The sequence below is a fragment of the Erythrolamprus reginae genome, chromosome 3, assembly GCF_031021105.1.
Source record: "Erythrolamprus reginae isolate rEryReg1 chromosome 3, rEryReg1.hap1, whole genome shotgun sequence".
Taxonomy (NCBI): domain Eukaryota; kingdom Metazoa; phylum Chordata; class Lepidosauria; order Squamata; family Dipsadidae; genus Erythrolamprus; species Erythrolamprus reginae.
In genome coordinates, this window is record NC_091952.1 from 88020182 (window position 1) to 88038787 (window position 18606).

The 18606-nt window shown below is 38.7% G+C and overlaps 1 protein-coding gene across 1 annotated transcript in view; it reads right to left on the minus strand.

The window, feature by feature from the left end:
- The window catches only part of NEGR1 (neuronal growth regulator 1), a 560677-nt gene that overhangs the window by 213109 nt on the left and 328962 nt on the right, over window positions 1-18606 (minus strand). The window contains exon 3 of the mRNA XM_070746160.1: window positions 2901-3026. Coding sequence (XP_070602261.1) covers window positions 2901-3026 — 126 coding nt within the window. The remainder of the gene's footprint in view (window positions 1-2900; window positions 3027-18606) is intronic.

Here is an 18606-nt window from a genome sequence, read left to right on the forward strand (position 1 = left end):
AAGATGGCAGTAGGGTTCCATTAATGTCATTTTAACACACACCACCATTAGGTGAACTCCTGTCCTAAGTTCCCACTTTGAAGACTGCCCAAGGTTCCCAACACAATTTTGTGTGACATTTAGCTAAAGACTACCTTTATGATGTAACTGATTTTTCTACTCTGTTGGAGGTCACTTAAAAAGGTTTAATTGTTGCTCTTTGAAAGGTCACTATTAGTAATTCTTTCAAGCCCCTCTTTGCAAAGTAAAGTGCTGATTAGCATTACTTTCAATCCTACCAGGATGTGACTCCACCGCTAATATTCACATGACCTTCATAGAATATAATAAATATTGTCTAACTAAATAAAATCCAAATCTAAATTATATTGAGTTATTTTATTTTTATACAACAATAATTTGTGTCTCTTTGTTATTATGGTACTTCACCCCAAAACGAGATGGGGAAGTAACTCTAACAAGGGCAAAACAGAAAAGAGGGATAAAATCCTAGGCAAAGCCAATGTTTTTCATCTGCTCATCTTGAAGGGCTTATATTTTTTTAATGTCCTCCACAAAGAAAAACCTTTGTTTTAGTTGGCGGAGTATTTTGAAGAAATAAGTCTCAAGCATATTGGATTAGATCATGAAAAAGAGCCAGAGGCTTGGAATCAGATTTAGTTTTATTCAGTAATGTGATGCATGATTCAAAAACAATATTTTGGAAGAAAACATTGCAAATTGCATCTCCTGCTATTCACTGAAAGCAACTCCTGCTATTTATTGAAGGATACTGCCTTTTTTTAAAGGTTTGTGCATAGACCAGAAAAAAGAAGAAGAAAAGAAGTGATGCTACTTTTAAAATCGCTTCAGCCCTAAGGTGTGGATTCTATAAAGCAGGGGTGAGGAACTATATCCCTTTTATCACTTGTGGACTTTAACTCCCAGTCACCATGCTGGAATTTGAAGTCTACAAATTGTTCTGCCAGCGTGTCTCAACAGCCTGTAATTACAGGGTAATTAGTCCAGGAAGACACACACCACACGATAAAAGGAAAACCCAAAAGTTTTTATAAACAGAAAAACAGAAACAGCTCCCTTTTTAAATGTCAAAGGGATTTTCTGGTACACGCAAGGCACAGGTTAAATGCTCACCCAATAACTGGGAAATTGAGTCCAATTCTAAAGTCCAGAGAGTCCACACACACAATCCTAAATAGCAAAACCCACAATCTTGACGAAACAATGAATCAGATAAACTGCCATGAGGCTAAAACACCAGGGTGCACTTTTATCTGTAGCACTAATTACAGCAGCCCCACCCAACCACAGGTGGCCTCATTTTCTCTTGTACTAATCCGTCAGTTGTTGTCTCCTATGCATCACTCTATGCATGCGTGGATGTGTCATTAATTCTTGTTCAGAATCCAGGGATGATACAGATGACTGATCTTCTCCTGGGCTGTCTGCCAAACTCCCCTCTTCCCTGTCATTCACGCTTCCTTGGTCAGAGGAGACTTCGTCGGCAGATTCTACTGGGAGCAAAACAGGCCTGCAGCATGTGGATGTCTCCCCCACCTCCACCTCCACATTCCTTGGGGCAGGAGCTGGGCCAGAGCTAACCACAACACAATCATTACAGTAGAAAGCACCAAAGACATTAGATGCTATCTAGTAGTTGTTCAGTTTTTACAGTTCTCTTTTACTCAAGGATGAGGATAAACAGATCTTATGAGTATAATGACAATATCCACATACTCATATACATATTTAACAAATCTGTATATTTTAAAAATTAAAAGAGCCTCAGCATCCAAGTGGGTTGAGTTAGGGTATACAGTACAATATAAAGAGGTAATGATATTGTTGGACACTTTCTAGCCCTTTCCAAGGTTGCTTAATTGAAGCTCCTTAATTATAGGCATTATTCATATTTTCATATTTCAATGCAGTGTGTAACTTTCATATACTATCAGAGGAAAAAATATCATTCTCTCCTGTTTTCCCCAAAATAAGACAAAGCCCAATCCGTCTTTTGAGTGTATGGCAATAAGGCCAAGTATTTATTTCAGGGTTAAAAAAAATAAGACAGGGTCGTATTTTGGGGGAAACACGGTGTAAATCAGGCAACAGGACAATTTATTGACATGCTGCTTTCATCAAGGGAAGGTCAGACTTGGGTTCTCATCTGGACAACTGAACAAAAGTCTTATTTCAGTGCTGGTTCAAGGGTATAGGAGGCCCCTAAACCGCATTAATTGACAGTGCTACCTCTGGCTACTGCAAATAATTAATTTTTTAGAATAATCTTTAGAATAATTCAGAAAGAGAGATAGTATCCTTTAAATTTTAGTATCCAAGACAAGTACTTATTCAGCCTTCACCTAAGGGTGACCTGTCTCATGCTATGATACTCATCTGTCACCTTCTTTTTGCCTGCTAATTGTGTAGTTTGAATTGTTCTGTTATTGTTGTATATTTGAAAAAGAGATGTTGCCCCCGCAATGGTCCAGAATCATGGCTGGTTTGAAAACTGTGTTTGAAAACATTTTCCCCTCATTCTTTTTCATTTTTCTATATATATTATATATAGTTTGGCCAGAAATGTGTTTAATTTACAAATAAAAACAAGTGATGAATAAACAAATACTTCTTAGTTAAAAATAGTTTGAAATCAATTAATATTTTTTTAATTACTAAAAGTTGCTCCACAAACATTTACCATTGTGTCTCATTAAGTGGGATTTAATTGCTGATTTTCAAACAGGTTTTGAGATTATTCTTGCTTCCAAATTTCTCGGAGAAACATTATTCTAGGTTTCTGAGCAAATGGATTCTAAAACTTTTTCCCAGCTTGTATGCAACAGAGGAAGAACAAGGAAAGATAAGTGGTTAGAATCAGAATAATTGTTAAAGTTTACCTGACGGAGAAATATGTCTCCAAGAGATGGAAGGATCAGGTTTCCCTGTAGCTAAGCAGGCCAATGTGATGTTGCTTCCTTCATTCACCACAATATCATTTGAGATATGACTTATCTTTGGAGAAACTGAAATGAAAGAACAAATAGCAATGAAATATTTCTCTTTTCATGAAATTTCTTTAAGCCAATTAATTTAACAATGTCATCATACTTAACAATAGGATATAGCTACTATAAGGCACCTATCCTGATCTAGTAGCCTTCAGATGAATTGGATTTTATATGACATTATCCCAATCAACAGCCATCCTTGTTCCAAAATTGTAATAATCAGAAAAATAACTTTTATGAGCCACCAAAACTGAGAACTTCAACATGGAGTACTATTTCGAGGCATTGTATTAGTACTCTACATTGTATGTTGGCTGATGCAACATTTAGTCTAACAGAGCTACATGTATTTCAGGAATTCTGATTTTCTTTCAACACATATCAAGGAAAGACTTCTTCTGTGAGGAAAGTTTCTATATTTGGAGCAGTGATGGGCTCCTACGGTATGGTCGGGTACGCAGAAATGGTAGAAAAATTTTGATTCCCCCCTCCCCTTCTGGGCATGTTTTTTCCTATCACAGTAAATGAGGTTGAAAGTGTATAATTTTAGAAGAGATGTGTGTGCATGTGTGTACATATACTTTATATAGCAGATAATGTATATTTTTGTGTGCCTGTGTGTAATATGTATGTACACATATGGCATATATACATAAAATTAAATAGTACATTTTGGATGTTCAGTAATAGTAAATAGATAGGAAAATTGTATCTTTGAGGAAAGGAGAGGCCAGGCACCCTAACCCTAACCCAAACCCTTGACGTGAGTGATTTCAAGTTGGCCACCGTTATGCCAGTCAGATGACCTATAAGCCACACCTGGTCACATGGCTGGCAAGCCACACCCACAAAATAAGCCACGCCCAGAGTGTGGTAATACATTTCTTTGCAGCCCTTCACTGATTTGGAGACTTTGTGTATACTTTTACACAGTACTGAAGTTGGAGGAACCAGATTCTTTACTTGAATCTGCCTTAGTAAACTGACTATTGTAGTATCCCTGTAACAAATGTTTATTATCATAGAATCATAGATTTGTAATGCAGGATTTATTTTATTTAACTCATCTTATCTTCATAAAAGTCTAATGAATTAATTTAGGCTAAAAATAGTTGCTGGTCCAAGATCACAGAATGGAACTTCATAGACCAACATAGGTTGAAACCTAGATTTTCCCAGACTTGAGCAATGTCCCAGTGTAATGGATATAGTTTTACTCATCATCTTTCAGCGGTTGCACACAGACAAGAAGAACATGGGCGCATAAACATTCCCACCAACATGTATTGCTTTCCATCTTATAGGCAGATGGAGATGTGAGCTTTCCTCTTCCAGATTTTCATTGGGAAGGATTACTGTATAATTAATGCGTGCTGCCCACAGTGGCGGATTAAGGCTCACTGTTGTTTTTCTTCTTTCTCAATTTCCTGCTGTCCTCTTTGGGTCTGATGCCCTAAGCACGTGCTTAGTCTGCTTAATGGTTAATACCACTTTTTTTAATACTATCAGTTCTATTGGTGTGGCTTGGTGGGTGTGGTGTGGCATGGCAGGGGAAGGATACTGCAAAATCTCCATTCCCACCCAACTCCAGGGAAAGGATACTGCAAAATTCCCATTCCCTCCACACTCCTGGGTCCAGCCAGAGGTTGGTATTCTCCAATTCTCCAAACTGCTTAAAATTTCTGCTACTGGTTATGGAGAACCTGTAAGAACCTGCTAGATTTCACTGACCACTGGATGCTCATCTCACTGTGGATCTACTTTGGGTGGCTTTATTTCAACCAGTATTTACCTTACCACAGCCCTCTACAAAAAGTCACAGACATCTTGAAAGATTATTCCTGCAGAGGAAAGTAGAGGAAAAGAAACATGGATTCCCCAGCCCCCCTTTCCTGGAAATTGGACCATCATTGCAGTCCTACCAAGTTGGGAAGTAACCTTTATCAATGGGTTTGTAATCACAGGGCAATGGGCTAAATCATTTCACATAGCACAGAAGTAAATGGTAGCCAGGCTTTAGCTGAATGGAAGCAACTCGTTCTCTTTCTGTCTCATGTTCATTTTTCTAGTATTCTTTCTGACATCTCCCCTCCCACACTTTCTCTGTCTCTCATATTATATTTTCCAGATATTAATATATTTCCAAACATTCAGGATCCACCACTTGTTCTTTTCTGCCTTTTGCCAACAATATCTCCAAAGTTAGGAGGAATCAATATTTAGATAGTCAGTATACAGTATGATCTTCTAATGATCATCAATACATGAAGAAACCACCTCCAGCTCTAATGATATGTATTAAGTCCCCTTGGTTAAACAGCTCTATAAAAATTATACAGCAGCAGAATCAATAAAAAATAATTCTAACCAGCTTTCTTTCACAAGAGTTGTTGCAAGGCTACATCAACGCACACCGATCAATTCAAGGCAGTCTTCCAGGACAGAAAAGAGTGCAAGGAATGTTTATTGAATCTAGCCTCCGAACATCAGTTTTTTTGCGCTGTCTCTTTGGAAAGCAACCGTTCAGCATTTTTCATGCCGTTTTAATTTTTGTCTTTTAAAATTTATGCTAAGTACCATCTCTCGGTAGATAGGAGGGGCATTGCTCCATTTTGCTTCCCAGAGATAGGAAAATAATTTGACAACATCTCCTGTTTATTTCTACAATACAATTTGTTTACATGTGGGCACAGTTTCAGTGATTGATTTTTCCCAAGGAGACTTACATTTGAAGTGCTGCGTAACAACAAATGACACGGTAAACACTTGGAAGGACCAAGCTGTGCAAAGCCACTTTTAGTCCTTTGGGAGTCTTTAAAGGGAGCAGAGTATGGATTGTTGCCAGATTCAAACACTCTAAGAAGGGATTTCTGCATACAGGAACATGGAATATGCCTTATTTTCTTTTCAGCCCTCATTCTTTCCCCACTGTGCACACTGGAACCTCAATAGGTGGAGAGAGCATCTCTCTAATATCTGTTCCTGGAAAGAGATGAAAGCAAAATAATGTATTCATGCCCTACATGTTGCCCTGTAGAAAACAGAATAGTGGAAAAGTTCTTCTTTCTTCTTCCTTCTTCTTTCTTCTTTTTATCCTCCTCCTCTTCCTCCTCCTTCCTCCTTCTCCTCCTCCTCTTCCCTTTCCTCCCACTCCTTTATTTTATCTAAATGCTGCTGCACAGGGGACACCACATTTTTAAATGTTATAAAAGCTATCTTGGTGCCTTGGCTTAAATATACTGAATAAAAAGAAGACAAAGTTTAATTTTTTAAAATGCAGAGGAAGTTATTCTTAAGAGGTGTGGAATGTCCTGATGATGAAGTAAGTGTGATGTGCATATTTGTTGTTCCAAAAACTTTGTGTTAATCCAGACTCTACTTGCCCTTCAAAACAGATTTATGTACCACAATCTGCAAAAGAGGTTTCAACAGATACTGTACCAGGACTGACATTTATTCTATACTATTTTATTAAATGGAAGGGTTTATTAAAAATTCTCTCTTAGCTATTTAAAGTATTTGGACATTTGGCATATCCTCAGATAATATAGGCTCAAATTTCTCTTTCCTCCACGTACTCCTCCTCCTCCTCTAAAAATATAACCATTCAAGAACTTGTCCATGAATTGTATGTTAGAAGTATAAATTAATAACTCTATTGAGCATGTCAATGCTTTAACAAATTCAAAATGTCACTCTCTTCAGCCTTAATCATCTGAATCAGATCATTTTTACTCTTGGCAAATTTATATACCATTAATTTGTGGTTAATTGGTTTCATAATTAACCAGTACTACATCTTGTTCCTCCAGAATTCAGAGCTGCTTTTGTACTGACCAAACCAGTGCAGTACAAATAGCATTTGATTCTCATAGCTAAACAAATATTTAAATCCTGACTAGCAGAGACACATTGTTTCTTTGCAATTCAATTTAAGAAGTAAGTTTTGCAGTCCAAAGTTAGGTCCAAGTGGTTCAAAAGCATCAAACAAAATAGTGTCAAACTGGAGAAAAGTTGATAATTTTCTCAAGAATTTTCCTGAACAGTAGAAGTGTAAAAAAAGCTAGAGATAAAGGTGATGGATTGGCCCAATCCACCATATGCACTGCTTGTATTTTTTCAACCATTTCCAGATTTCCCTGCTTCAGCAGTAGAGTGTTATATTAATATACAATCGGCAGATTGTACAAATGTTTAAACTTCATGTGAATACTATTTTATAATTCTGGAGAAAAAGCAGAAGATAAACTTTTTTTTTTTAAAAAAATAACTCTTTGGTATAACTCACTCATCTTGTTATATATGCAAATAGAGATGTTTGACTAGCTATACTTTCAATGAAGGAAAAATGTGAAAGATGATTGCACAGCTTGCCACAACTTTGTTAAAGTGTTATATTCAACAGCGCTATCTGAAGTGAGAACAGCAGCAGAAATATGTCCTACAGCAAGTGTCAGTAGCATAAAAAGTACAGCTGACAATTAGGAAGCATTTTATCTTTAAGACTGAGACTTCTGTACAGTTCGGAGTCTGCTTTAATCAGGAGTGTCCACCAGGTGTGGTGAAAATACTCAAGTGGCCGCAGTGTTGCAACTGAAACTCCAGATATAAAATATAAGCCACGCTTCAATCACATCCTTGGTGCCATCATCTTGATTTTGTTGCCTACACTCGGGGAACACCTTGGTTTCAACAAAACCATAATAGGTGCATTTCACAAAAACCTAAAGCAAATCACTAGGCTCACACACTTGAGCAGTGTGTAGTCTTAAAAAAACAGGGTTAAAAGTGCCTTTGCCGCACTTTGCACAGAAAACAACTCTTTTGATATATTTTTTATACCAAGCTGGGACAGCAAAGATCATACAATAAAAATCCTTAGTGTTACCTTACTAAGATGTAGAGCATGCTACTGGCAGCAGTGCTCTGATCTGCCAAGTGAATTCATTATTACCAAAGCATAAGCTACTTAAAACCCACCTCTGCCGCCAGGCATGGGGGAATTGAGATACCCTTTCCCCCTAGGCCTTTAGAATTTTATGCATGGTATGTCTGTATGTATGTTTGGTTTTTTTATTATAATGGGTTTTAATTGTTTTTAGTATTGGATTATTGTTATACGCTGTCTTATTATTGCTGTTAGCCGCCCTGAGTCTCCGGAGAGGGGCGGCATACAAATCCAATAAAATAAATAAATTTATTTATTTATTTTATTTATTTATTACTTAGATTTGTATGCCGCCCCTCTCCGAAGACTCGGGGCGGCTCACAACATGTAAAAACAAATCATAAGCAATCAGACAAATTTAAAATATTTAAATATTTAAAAAACCCCATATGCTAACAGTCACACACACAGACATACCATGCATAAATTAAACGTGCCCAGGAGGAGATGTTTCAGTTCCCCCATGCCTGACGGCAAAGGTGGGTTTTAAGGAGTTTACGGAAGGCAGGAAGAGTAGGGGCAGTTCTAATCTCCGGGGGGAGTTGGTTCCAGAGGGCCGGGGCCGCCACAGAGAAGGCTCTTCCCCTGGGGCCCGCCAACCGACATTGTTTAGTTGACGGGACCCGGAGAAGGCCCACTCTGTGGGACCTAATCGGTCGCTGGGATTCGTGCGGCAGGAGGCGGTCTCGGAGATATTCTGGTCCGATGCCATGAAGGGCTTTAAAGGTCATAACCAACACTTTGAATTGTGACCGGAAATTGATCGGCAACCAATGCAGACTGCGGAGTGATGGTGAAACATGGGCATACCTAGGTAGGCCCATGACTGCTCTCGCAGCTGCATTTTGCACGATCTGAAGTTTCCGAACACTTTTCAAAGGTAGCCCCATGTAAATAAATAAATGAGGAGGGGTTTTTTTCCTCATGCAATATTTCACTCCTTGTTGTGCTACTTTTCAAAAGATACCATACATACAATCTGTCAGATGAGGTATAAATGGGTAAATTTCAATCTTATTTTTTTTAAAAAAAAATAGTTTGAATACACTGACTTTACCTTCATACGATATTAAGAGACTAGTCTGCTTCTTCGCAATTTTCTTTCCTATATTTTATATATCTTTTGTCCCATTCATATATCCTTTCCTCTATTCTTCATTGACGTATTCTATTCTCATATCTTTTCTTCTATCCTTTCCATGATATTTACTAATACATATTTTTATTTTCTTTAACTTTCAATTTGTATTGGACAAAATAAATAAATAATAAAATAAAATAATTTCATTGGCTTGAAAACTTGACATAAATCTAGCTTAAATAATTACACATTTATTTAATAATTGGTAAACAATAAATATTAAATGTAACTATATTAAAATTATTAAATCCACAAAGCTCATGTTTGTATTACATGATTGCCTTTTGGTGTAAAATGGCGTGAAAAATTGTTTTGAGTGGGTTTTTTTTTAAACGTTTGCCTTAATTGAAGTTGTACAGGGCCCACATAACAAGTGGACATTTTGAATCCAAAACTTTGGAAATTAATAATAATAATTTATTAGATTTGTATGCCCCCCCCCCTCCGAAGACTCTGAAGGAAATGGATCCATAGTGCATGTGTTGAACTAAATGATAAGTTACTTTCCCTGAAATCTCTGGGGAATTATGTCTATGTTTGGCTGATGTCTTATTGATGTTCTGTTTGCATTACTTCTTGGAAGGAGTCGATGAACTGAAGTATCCATGGGATTGTTCTCACATATCTTTAATGTTGTCCCACAACCAAGGTGGCATTTTGAAAGCTGAAGGCTATGAAGCAATTAGAAAGTTAGGATGGAGGATTAAATTCTAAATATAGGGACTCTATTGTATGCCATCACTCGGCTAAACAAATAATTTCCTCATCACTGTCAAACTATTCACTAAGGCTGCTTACTATTACTATTAGTCTTCTCATTGTTCCTATCACCCATCTCCTCCCACTTATGACTGTAAATTGTTGCTTGTATCCTTAAAATTGACATTAATATTGATTGTTTCCAGATTGCTTATTTGCACCTTGTGATAATCATTAAATTTTGTACCTTACGATTCTTGACAAATTTATATTTTCTTTTATGTACACAGAGCATATGCACTAAAGATGAATTCCTTGTGTGTTCAATCACACTTGGCAAATAAATAATTCTATTCTATTCTGTCCTGTCCTCTTCTACCCTACCCTATTCTATTCTATTAGTCAAATACTGACTAAAACCAGGCTAAAAGTCCTGATGATTTTTTTTGGGTGGCAAAAACTATAGCTCTCAGTTCAGTCAATTATTTCAAAGAGGGAAGAAAGTGCTTAATATAGAGCTTGGAGATCAGAATAGATAACAGTCAAAAGCTTGCTTTCCCATTTACTAATATAAGATCAAAGTCTGACTATGGATAAAAAGTAAAATAATCAGCAGTAGGTAGGATACACCTAGGGTACCCTTTTTGAAGTATGTTTCTCCACATGTGGTTTCATGCATAGTTTCATGAAAGTCCAGTATTTCATCAAAGTATAATTATTAAATAATTATAATTGTACACAATTTACATCTTTACAATTTACATTATTCTTAACATATTTTCTTTATATTTTCCTCATTATATATTGTATTTAGATGCAACTAATTTTAACGCAGGCTCCTTCCTTCCTTCCTTCCTTCCTTCCTTCCTTCCTTCCTTCCTTCCCATGCATGCATCCATCCTTGTAACTTATTTATATGCTTTAAGTTACATATTTATAGGCTTTATGACCTATAAAGCCATACATGGCATCGGGCCAGATTACTTGTGGGACTGCCTTCTGCCGTATGAGTCCTAGTGACAAATTAGGTCCCACAGAGTTGGGCTTCTCCAGGTCCTGTCAACCAGACAATGTCGTTTGGCGGGGCCTAAGGGAAGAGCCTTCTCTGTGGGGGGGGGGCAGTAATGAACTGCCCCCAGAGATTTGCATCGCCCCCATCCTCCTTACCTTTCGCAAGAGTCTTAAGACTCATTTTATGCCGCCAGGCTTGGAGCAATTAGTTCTCAGCCCCCTGACTGACGAATGTTTGTACAGTTGTTGTTTAAATGGGTATGACTGATCTTTAGCATTACTGGGGATTTTAGATTGTTTGTTTAGTTTTAATTAATTGGATTAGCTATTGTATTCTGTTGTTTTTATATGTCATAAGCTGCCCCAAGTCCTCGGGGAGAGGCGGAATATAAATCCAATTACTTAATTAAACAAACAAACAAACTTCAAAAAGCCCGCGCCCTTTATATGAAATTTAGAAAAACCCAGACACAAGCAGAATCTGTGCCATATTATCTTAGCAAAGACCCCTTATGGTCCTGTGACACACATATACATACATACATGCATGCATGCATGCATGCATGCATGCATACATACATACATATTTTCCTATTACTGACAAATATAGTGACAAATAAATACTAAACCCATTGTTGCAGCCCATTTCCTGGGAACGCATGCTTTGCTGAATCAGATCTGAAACAGTTCTTCCAAATATTTTTGGAGTGTGCCCAACCTTACTTACATCCTTACTCATAATATAATTCTTCCTACTTTAATTATTTCTGTCAAAATGGAATCAAGATAATTATTCTACGATACTTTATTTAAATAGTCGGAGCACTTTGATGAAATACTGGTCTTCCATCAAGTATCCTCCTATGATTAAAACTGAATAACAATGTAGATTCTTTAATGAACATCATCAATATGCTGGAGGATATTCAGTGTAAAAAAGATGACATGAATCCTGGACATGAAATCTAAATTGGGGGGGGGGGGGGAAGAATTCAAAATGAACGGATAACAGGTTGAAAAACTCAGTGATACTTCAGGGGTAGAATATAGTTCAATTAGAAGGATTTGAACAAAAATCTTTATTTTTAAAAGGTTTAATATAGCACAAAGAGTGATTGAAAAGCATCAAAAGATCACTGATATGAACTGACTTTAATTATATGTTTTGATATTTTTAAAATTTGTGAAATTGCATTGTCCCATACAATTTTTTATCTAATTAAATAAAAATAAGTAATTTCTTATAAGACAATTTCTTATTAGACAATTTTAAGGAAATTACAATAAAACACAAAACATAATAATTATATTACAAAAACCAAAAGCTTTTGATGAAAAGAGCAAGTTAAGTAACTTAAGAGTATTTATACGTACGTAATTTTTAACTTGTCATTTTTCTAGTTATTAATTCCTTAAAATACTACAGGGATCAACAAAATGGATTAAAACTGCTACATATGCTGTTTCATTTTTATTATGTTAATGTCATAAACTTACAAAAATTACTAATGATTTTATTTTTAAAAAAAGAAGCATTGATTTACTAAATGGCTAGCAGCTTGCATTGTTGTACCATTTGCCAAATAAGACTTTACAAGTTTTTTCTCACAATCTTTTCACTTTATATTTGAAGTGATGACTACTTTGTATGCTGGAAACCTGTGCCTAAAGAAATGCTAACATGAAAACCTGTTCAGAGTAGTCCTTGTGTTATGATTTGATTTATCTTCAAGAACGAATGCATGTCAGCTGACTTTTAGATTTATAGAATTTAACAGCTAAGAATCATCCATATACTCATCACTTTCAAGTACAATATCAGTACAAAATCACTGCCTAAACACTACTAATCAAATGGAAAAACAGTTTAAACTTTTCTATCCAGAAGAAATAATAGTGTACAACATAAGTATACCAGAAATATGATTATAAGCAGTTGTGAAATTCTTGAAATTTTCAGAAATATGAGAAATGTATACATGTGAAAAGAGGTCCCTGCCTCTCTAGATATTAATATATCTATGAGTATGCCAAGTCTTCGGAGAGGGGCAGCATACAACTCTAATAAATTATTATTGTTGTTGTTTGGGGCTGACCTAAAAATATGTACATTGTATCTTCAGCTGATTAAAATCTAACCTGTTTTCCATGAATATCACACTCCTCTACATCATTCATACCTATGACTTTTCTCTGTGCTTCATTTCTCATAAAGCTATTGGATAGAGTAATGCTTGCACATTATAACTCATATTATGAATGCATAAAGCCTAGAGATTTAGATTTTAAAAAATGGGATTACAAATTTGGGTCTTCTAATAGAACAACTAGAGACAGAATGAAATATCCAGAACTGCAATTAAACTTGATCAACTTGGTCATAAAGCAGTTCTAACAATATTCTTGGGAATGGAACCACAAATACTCAAAAGGATGTTAGAAAGAGTGCCATGAAACTATATTCACCATTTCTTCTTTAAAAACGAGTTTTCAGTCATGTGATTCTCCAGTTTTTAGACTTACATGATCCAATCAATACAAAATCTACTAATGGTGCAAAAAGCCATAGAGTAGTGTTTTTCAACCGAGGTTCCGCGGAACCCAAGGGTTCCATGACTTAATGAGAAAAAAACCTCCAAAAACAAAAACCGACCAGGAGCAGCAATTGCCCTCGCCGCCCCCTCTGCCTTACTCCACTTTTTCCTCCACCTCGCTGTTTCTTTTTTGGTGGGGGTGAGAGCAAATGAGAGAGGGAGGAGAGGGAAACAAATGAGTGAGAGAAGGGAGAGGAAGAGGAAAGAGAGAGAAAAACAGAAATGAAAGTGAGAGAAATGAGAGCAAAAAAGGACAAGAAACAAATGAGAGAGAGAAGGGGGAGAAAGGGAGAAGTACACAGAAATGAGAGAGACCTGGGAGGAGAGAATGAGAGAGAGGGAAAAGAGGAAAAGAGAGAGAGAGAAGTAGAGAGAAAGAAAGAAAAGGGAAAGAGAGGGAAGGAAAGAGAGAAGTGGAGAGGAAGAAAGGATCGAAGGAGGGAAGAAAGGAAGGAGAAATGTAGGGAACAAGGAATGAAGGAAGGAAGGAAGGAAAGAAAGAAGGAAGGAAGGAGAAATGGAGGGAACAAGAGAGGAAGGAAAGAAGGAAGGAAGGAGAAAGAACAAGGAAGGAAGGAAGGAAGGAAGGAGAAATGGAGGGAACAAGGAAGAAGGAGGTATTTTTTTAAATTTTTCTCTCAACATACATTCAAACAATACAGTGTACCATCTAATTTTCCATGAATAAAATGCGGTATTTTGTTAGTAGGTAATACCAATCATCAAAAAGTCACAAAAGTTTTTTTCCTAATTTTGTCATCCAGTTAGATACATTCTCTTTTAATTAAATCCCCTCCCTAATGTTCAAGGCTCACTTTGAAGGGACATAAACAATACCGGTACATGGTACAGGTTCCGCCATCAATCTGACGACACCAAAGGGTTCCCCATAAGAAAAAAGGTTGAAAAACACTGCCATAGAAAGATACATGCTTGGCATTAGAAGACATGATAAAAAGACCTGCACTTGGCTAGAGAACAAACAAAAGTATACAATATCATCAAGAAAGTAAAAAAATTGAAATGGAAATGGACACCACAGCTGCTATAATTGTAAACAACAATCTTGGAATAGGATAGTTTTACCATTATTTATAAAATCATTAGCATTCTAGAGTAAGAAAAGGCAAATAATGTTCCTTTTCTATCTCTACTATGTTTTATTTCTTTCTGGCAATACTTACCGCCTACTGACAATAACTGTCATGTTCACAGTATTGGAATCTACAGTAAATTCAAATACAAATCACACACACCCTCTAAAAATCTGGACATTTTTCACACATTTAGGGCAATTCATACGTTTAAAGGATTGCTGAATCCATTTTACCAAATCTGTCAGTTTAAATTGCAAACCATATTCCTGGCTTCTAATCCCATTAGTTATAAACAAGAAAACCTGGATCATGTTAACATTATACTGTTAGGCACATTCAGAATTAAGGCCCAAAGAGCACAGTGGGGAATATTTCTAAAGCTTAGCCTACAATCCTCTTTTATGTAAACATATTCATACTACCGGACTCAACTAGGTCAAATTTGCAATTTGGGTGGGTTCTTTAGATTCTGCTTCATCTCCTTCCTTTTGTACCTTAGTAGCCATGTTTGCCTTTTCTTGCTCCATTTCCTAGTGCCTTGTGTAAATTTGGACTAAGGATGTGCTTGTGATGCCAGAGTATTAGTACACAGGCAACAAACACTGTTTTTGCTTTGCCTCCATCTTACACAGTCTTAGATTCATTTACATCGGCTCTATTTAGGCTCACTTAATGTTTGTGCTGTTTAACAACACATTTTCCATGGACAGAAATCAAGGACTGCCTATAAAGTAATACTTCATCTGCATTTATACATGTATGAAAAGCCCCCAGTTAACATGGTATCCTTCTAGCATCCCAGTAAGATATTTCTAATTGTAAGACAGACAAACAGAAAGAAAGGCACAAGGTCACTGTAGCAATGAAACAAACAAAATGTTAAAAAAGTTATGATACTGATGTACAGTGATCCCCCGTTTATTGCGTCCCCAACCATTGCGAACAGGGTACTTCGCTATTTTTCAACCCGGAAGTCAAAATACCATCTACGCATGCGTGCCCGTGGGCACGCATGCGTAGATGGCAACCGGGAGATCAGCTGCTGGGCGGCTTCCCTGAGTCTTCCCCCTCTTGCTGGCGTCAGCGAGGAGTTTCCCCACCGCCCACGCAAACTCCTCGCTGCTGCCCGCCCTTCGCCTGCCCACGCCGTTCATTCTCGGCGCTTTCGAGCTGAGTCCGGAGCGAATTCGCTCCCGGATTCAGCTCGAAAGCGGTGAGAATGAACGGCGTGGAAAAGCCGTTCCTTGCCGTTCGTTCTCGCCGCTTTCGAGCTGAGTCCGGGAGCGAATTCGCTCCCGGATTCAGCTCGAAAGCGGCGAGAATGAACGGCGTGGAAAAGCCGTTCCTTGCCGTTCGTTCTCGGCGCTTTCGAGCTGAGTCCGGGAGCGAATTCGCTCCCGGATTCAGCTCGAAAGCGGCGAGAATGAACGGCGTGGAAAAGCCGTTCCTTGCCGTTCGTTCTCGGCGCTTTCGAGCTGAGTCCGGGAGCGAATTCGCTCCCGGATTCAGCTCGAAAGCGGCGAGAATGAACGGCGTGGAAAAGCCGTTCCTTGCCGTTCGTTCTCGGCGCTTTCGAGCTGAGTCCGGGAGCGAATTCGCTCCCGGATTCAGCTCGAAAGCGGCGAGAATGAACGGCGTGGAAAAGCCGTTCCTTGCCGTTCGTTCTCGGCGCTTTCGAGCTGAGTCCGGGAGCGAATTCGCTCCCGGATTCAGCTCGAAAGCGGCGAGAATGAACGGCGTGGAAAAGCCGTTCCTTGCCGTTCGTTCTCGGTGCTTTCGAGCTGAGTCCGGGAGCGAATTCGCTCCCGGATTCAGCTCGAAAGCGGCGAGAATGAACGGCGTGGAAAAGCCGTTCCTTGCCGTTCGTTCTCGGCGCTTTCGAGCTGAGTCCGGGAGCGAATTCGCTCCCGGATTCAGCTCGAAAGCGGCGAGAATGAACGGCGTGGAAAAGCCGTTCCTTGCCGTTCGTTCTCGGCGCTTTCGAGCTGAGTCCGGGAGCGAATTCGCTCCCGGATTCAGCTCGAAAGCGGCGAGAATGAACGGCGTGGAAAAGCCGTTCCTTGCCGTTCGTTCTCGGCGCTTTCGAGCTGAGTCCGGGAGCGAATTCGCTCCCGGATTCAGCTCGAAAGCGGCGAGAATGAACGGCGTGGAAAAGCCGTTCCTTGCCGTTCGTTCTCGGCGCTTTCGAGCTGAGTCCGGGAGCGAATTCGCTCCTGGACTCAGCTCGAAAGCACCGAGAGCCAGCACCCCCCGGACCCCCAACCCGGGTTTGGGGGGCTGCTAGGAAGCCCTCCATGCCGGCGGCAAACAGCCGCGCCGCCCCCAATCTTCGGCTCCTCGCTAGCGCTGTGGGAGTAAAAACACCATCTGCACATGCGCAGATGGTGTTTTTACTTCCGCAGCGCTACTTCGCGAAAACCCGCTCGTTGCGGGGGGTCCTGGAACGGAACCCTCGCAACGAGCGGGGGATCACTGTAGTTTGATTTGATTTGATTGATTTTATTTTATTGGATTTGCATGCTGCCCCTCTCCATAGACTCGGGGCGGACAACAACAGTAGTAAACAGCATATGACAATCCAATATAAACAGTTAAAAGCCCCTATTGTAAAACCAACATACTTACAGACATACCATGCATAAAATTGTAAAGGCCTAGGGGGAAAGAGTATCTCAATTCCCCCATGCCTGGCGGCAGAGGTGGGTTTTAAGAAGCTTACGAAAGGCAAGGAGGGTGGGAGCAATTCTAATCTCTGGGGGGAGTTGGTTCCAGAGGGTCGGGGCCGCCACAGAGAAGGCTCTTCCCCTGGGTCCCGCCAAGCGACATTGTTTAGTTGACGGGACCTGGAGAAGACCCACTCTGTGGGACCTAACTGGTCATTGGGATTCGTGCAGCAGAAGGCGGTCCCTGAGATAGTCTGGTCCGCTGCCATGAAGGGCTTTATAGGTCATAACCAACACTTTGAATTGTGACCGGAAACTGATCGGCAACCAGTGCAGACTGCGGAGTGTTGGTGTAACATGGGCATAGTTACAAGCACATCTAAATTATATTAAAATAATCAAAATATCTTTACAATTCCCAAGGTGTGTCACAACTTTTGAGCACTCCTAATGTTTTCAAACTGACAAATTTGACATACCCTACATAGCAGGGCTTCCCCCTACAATAGACTGAATTGATTGCAAATGGTGAGAAGAAATAAAGTCTGCTACTGATGTCTTTTGTATGCCAGGGAGTGCATGCCAACTACGAATGACTTCAGGTGAGCCAATTGGATACTCCACTAAAAACCTGGAATTCTCCTGCTTTGGGGATATCACCATACCAACTATCTAATATCAAGTTATCATATAAAAAAAATTCACTATCATACCAGTCATAAAGTCTACGGAGAGGGGCGGCATACAAATCTAAATAATAATAATAATAATAATAATAATAATAATAATAATAATAATAATGTTATGTTTCTATTTTACCATTATGCTGATCTATGACCGTAATAAAGATGTGAACTCCCTAATGTAAAGATGAGATAGAAATATCATATAGAATTAAATATTTAATTTAAAAATACGCATATTGTTGCACTTATATCCCTTTTCACAGGTATTAATCTATCACTTAAACAAAAAGCACTGAATTGGTGCATCAAAAACATGTCACCGATTAGATGGAATTAGTTCCAAATAGTATATGCAAGCTGCTTTAGTTTCTGAAGCACAACCAAGGGTTTATCCGATATGAATAAAGTTCATTCTGCTTTCTCTTTTTGGCTCATTTGCAGTTAACACCTTTCTTAATATTTGCTAGTGCTTTCAGGGGCTACAGAAATCATTGAATAAATTAATGTCATTTCTAGAGAGCTTCAAATCAATGTACAGTGGCAAGGGGGACATTAAAATATTGTTATTTCTCCTCCAGGCTCTTTGCTAAGTGGGGCTGTAATTTCCCTTTGCTTCTAAAACTGATAAAGAATTATTCAATAATGAAGCCAATGGAGGTCTAGCAAAGGCTGCCCTTTTGTAAATGATCGCAAGAAATGAACAAGAGCAGTGGAAATAACAATAGCATCAACTTGATTTAGATCTCAGAGTTGGGT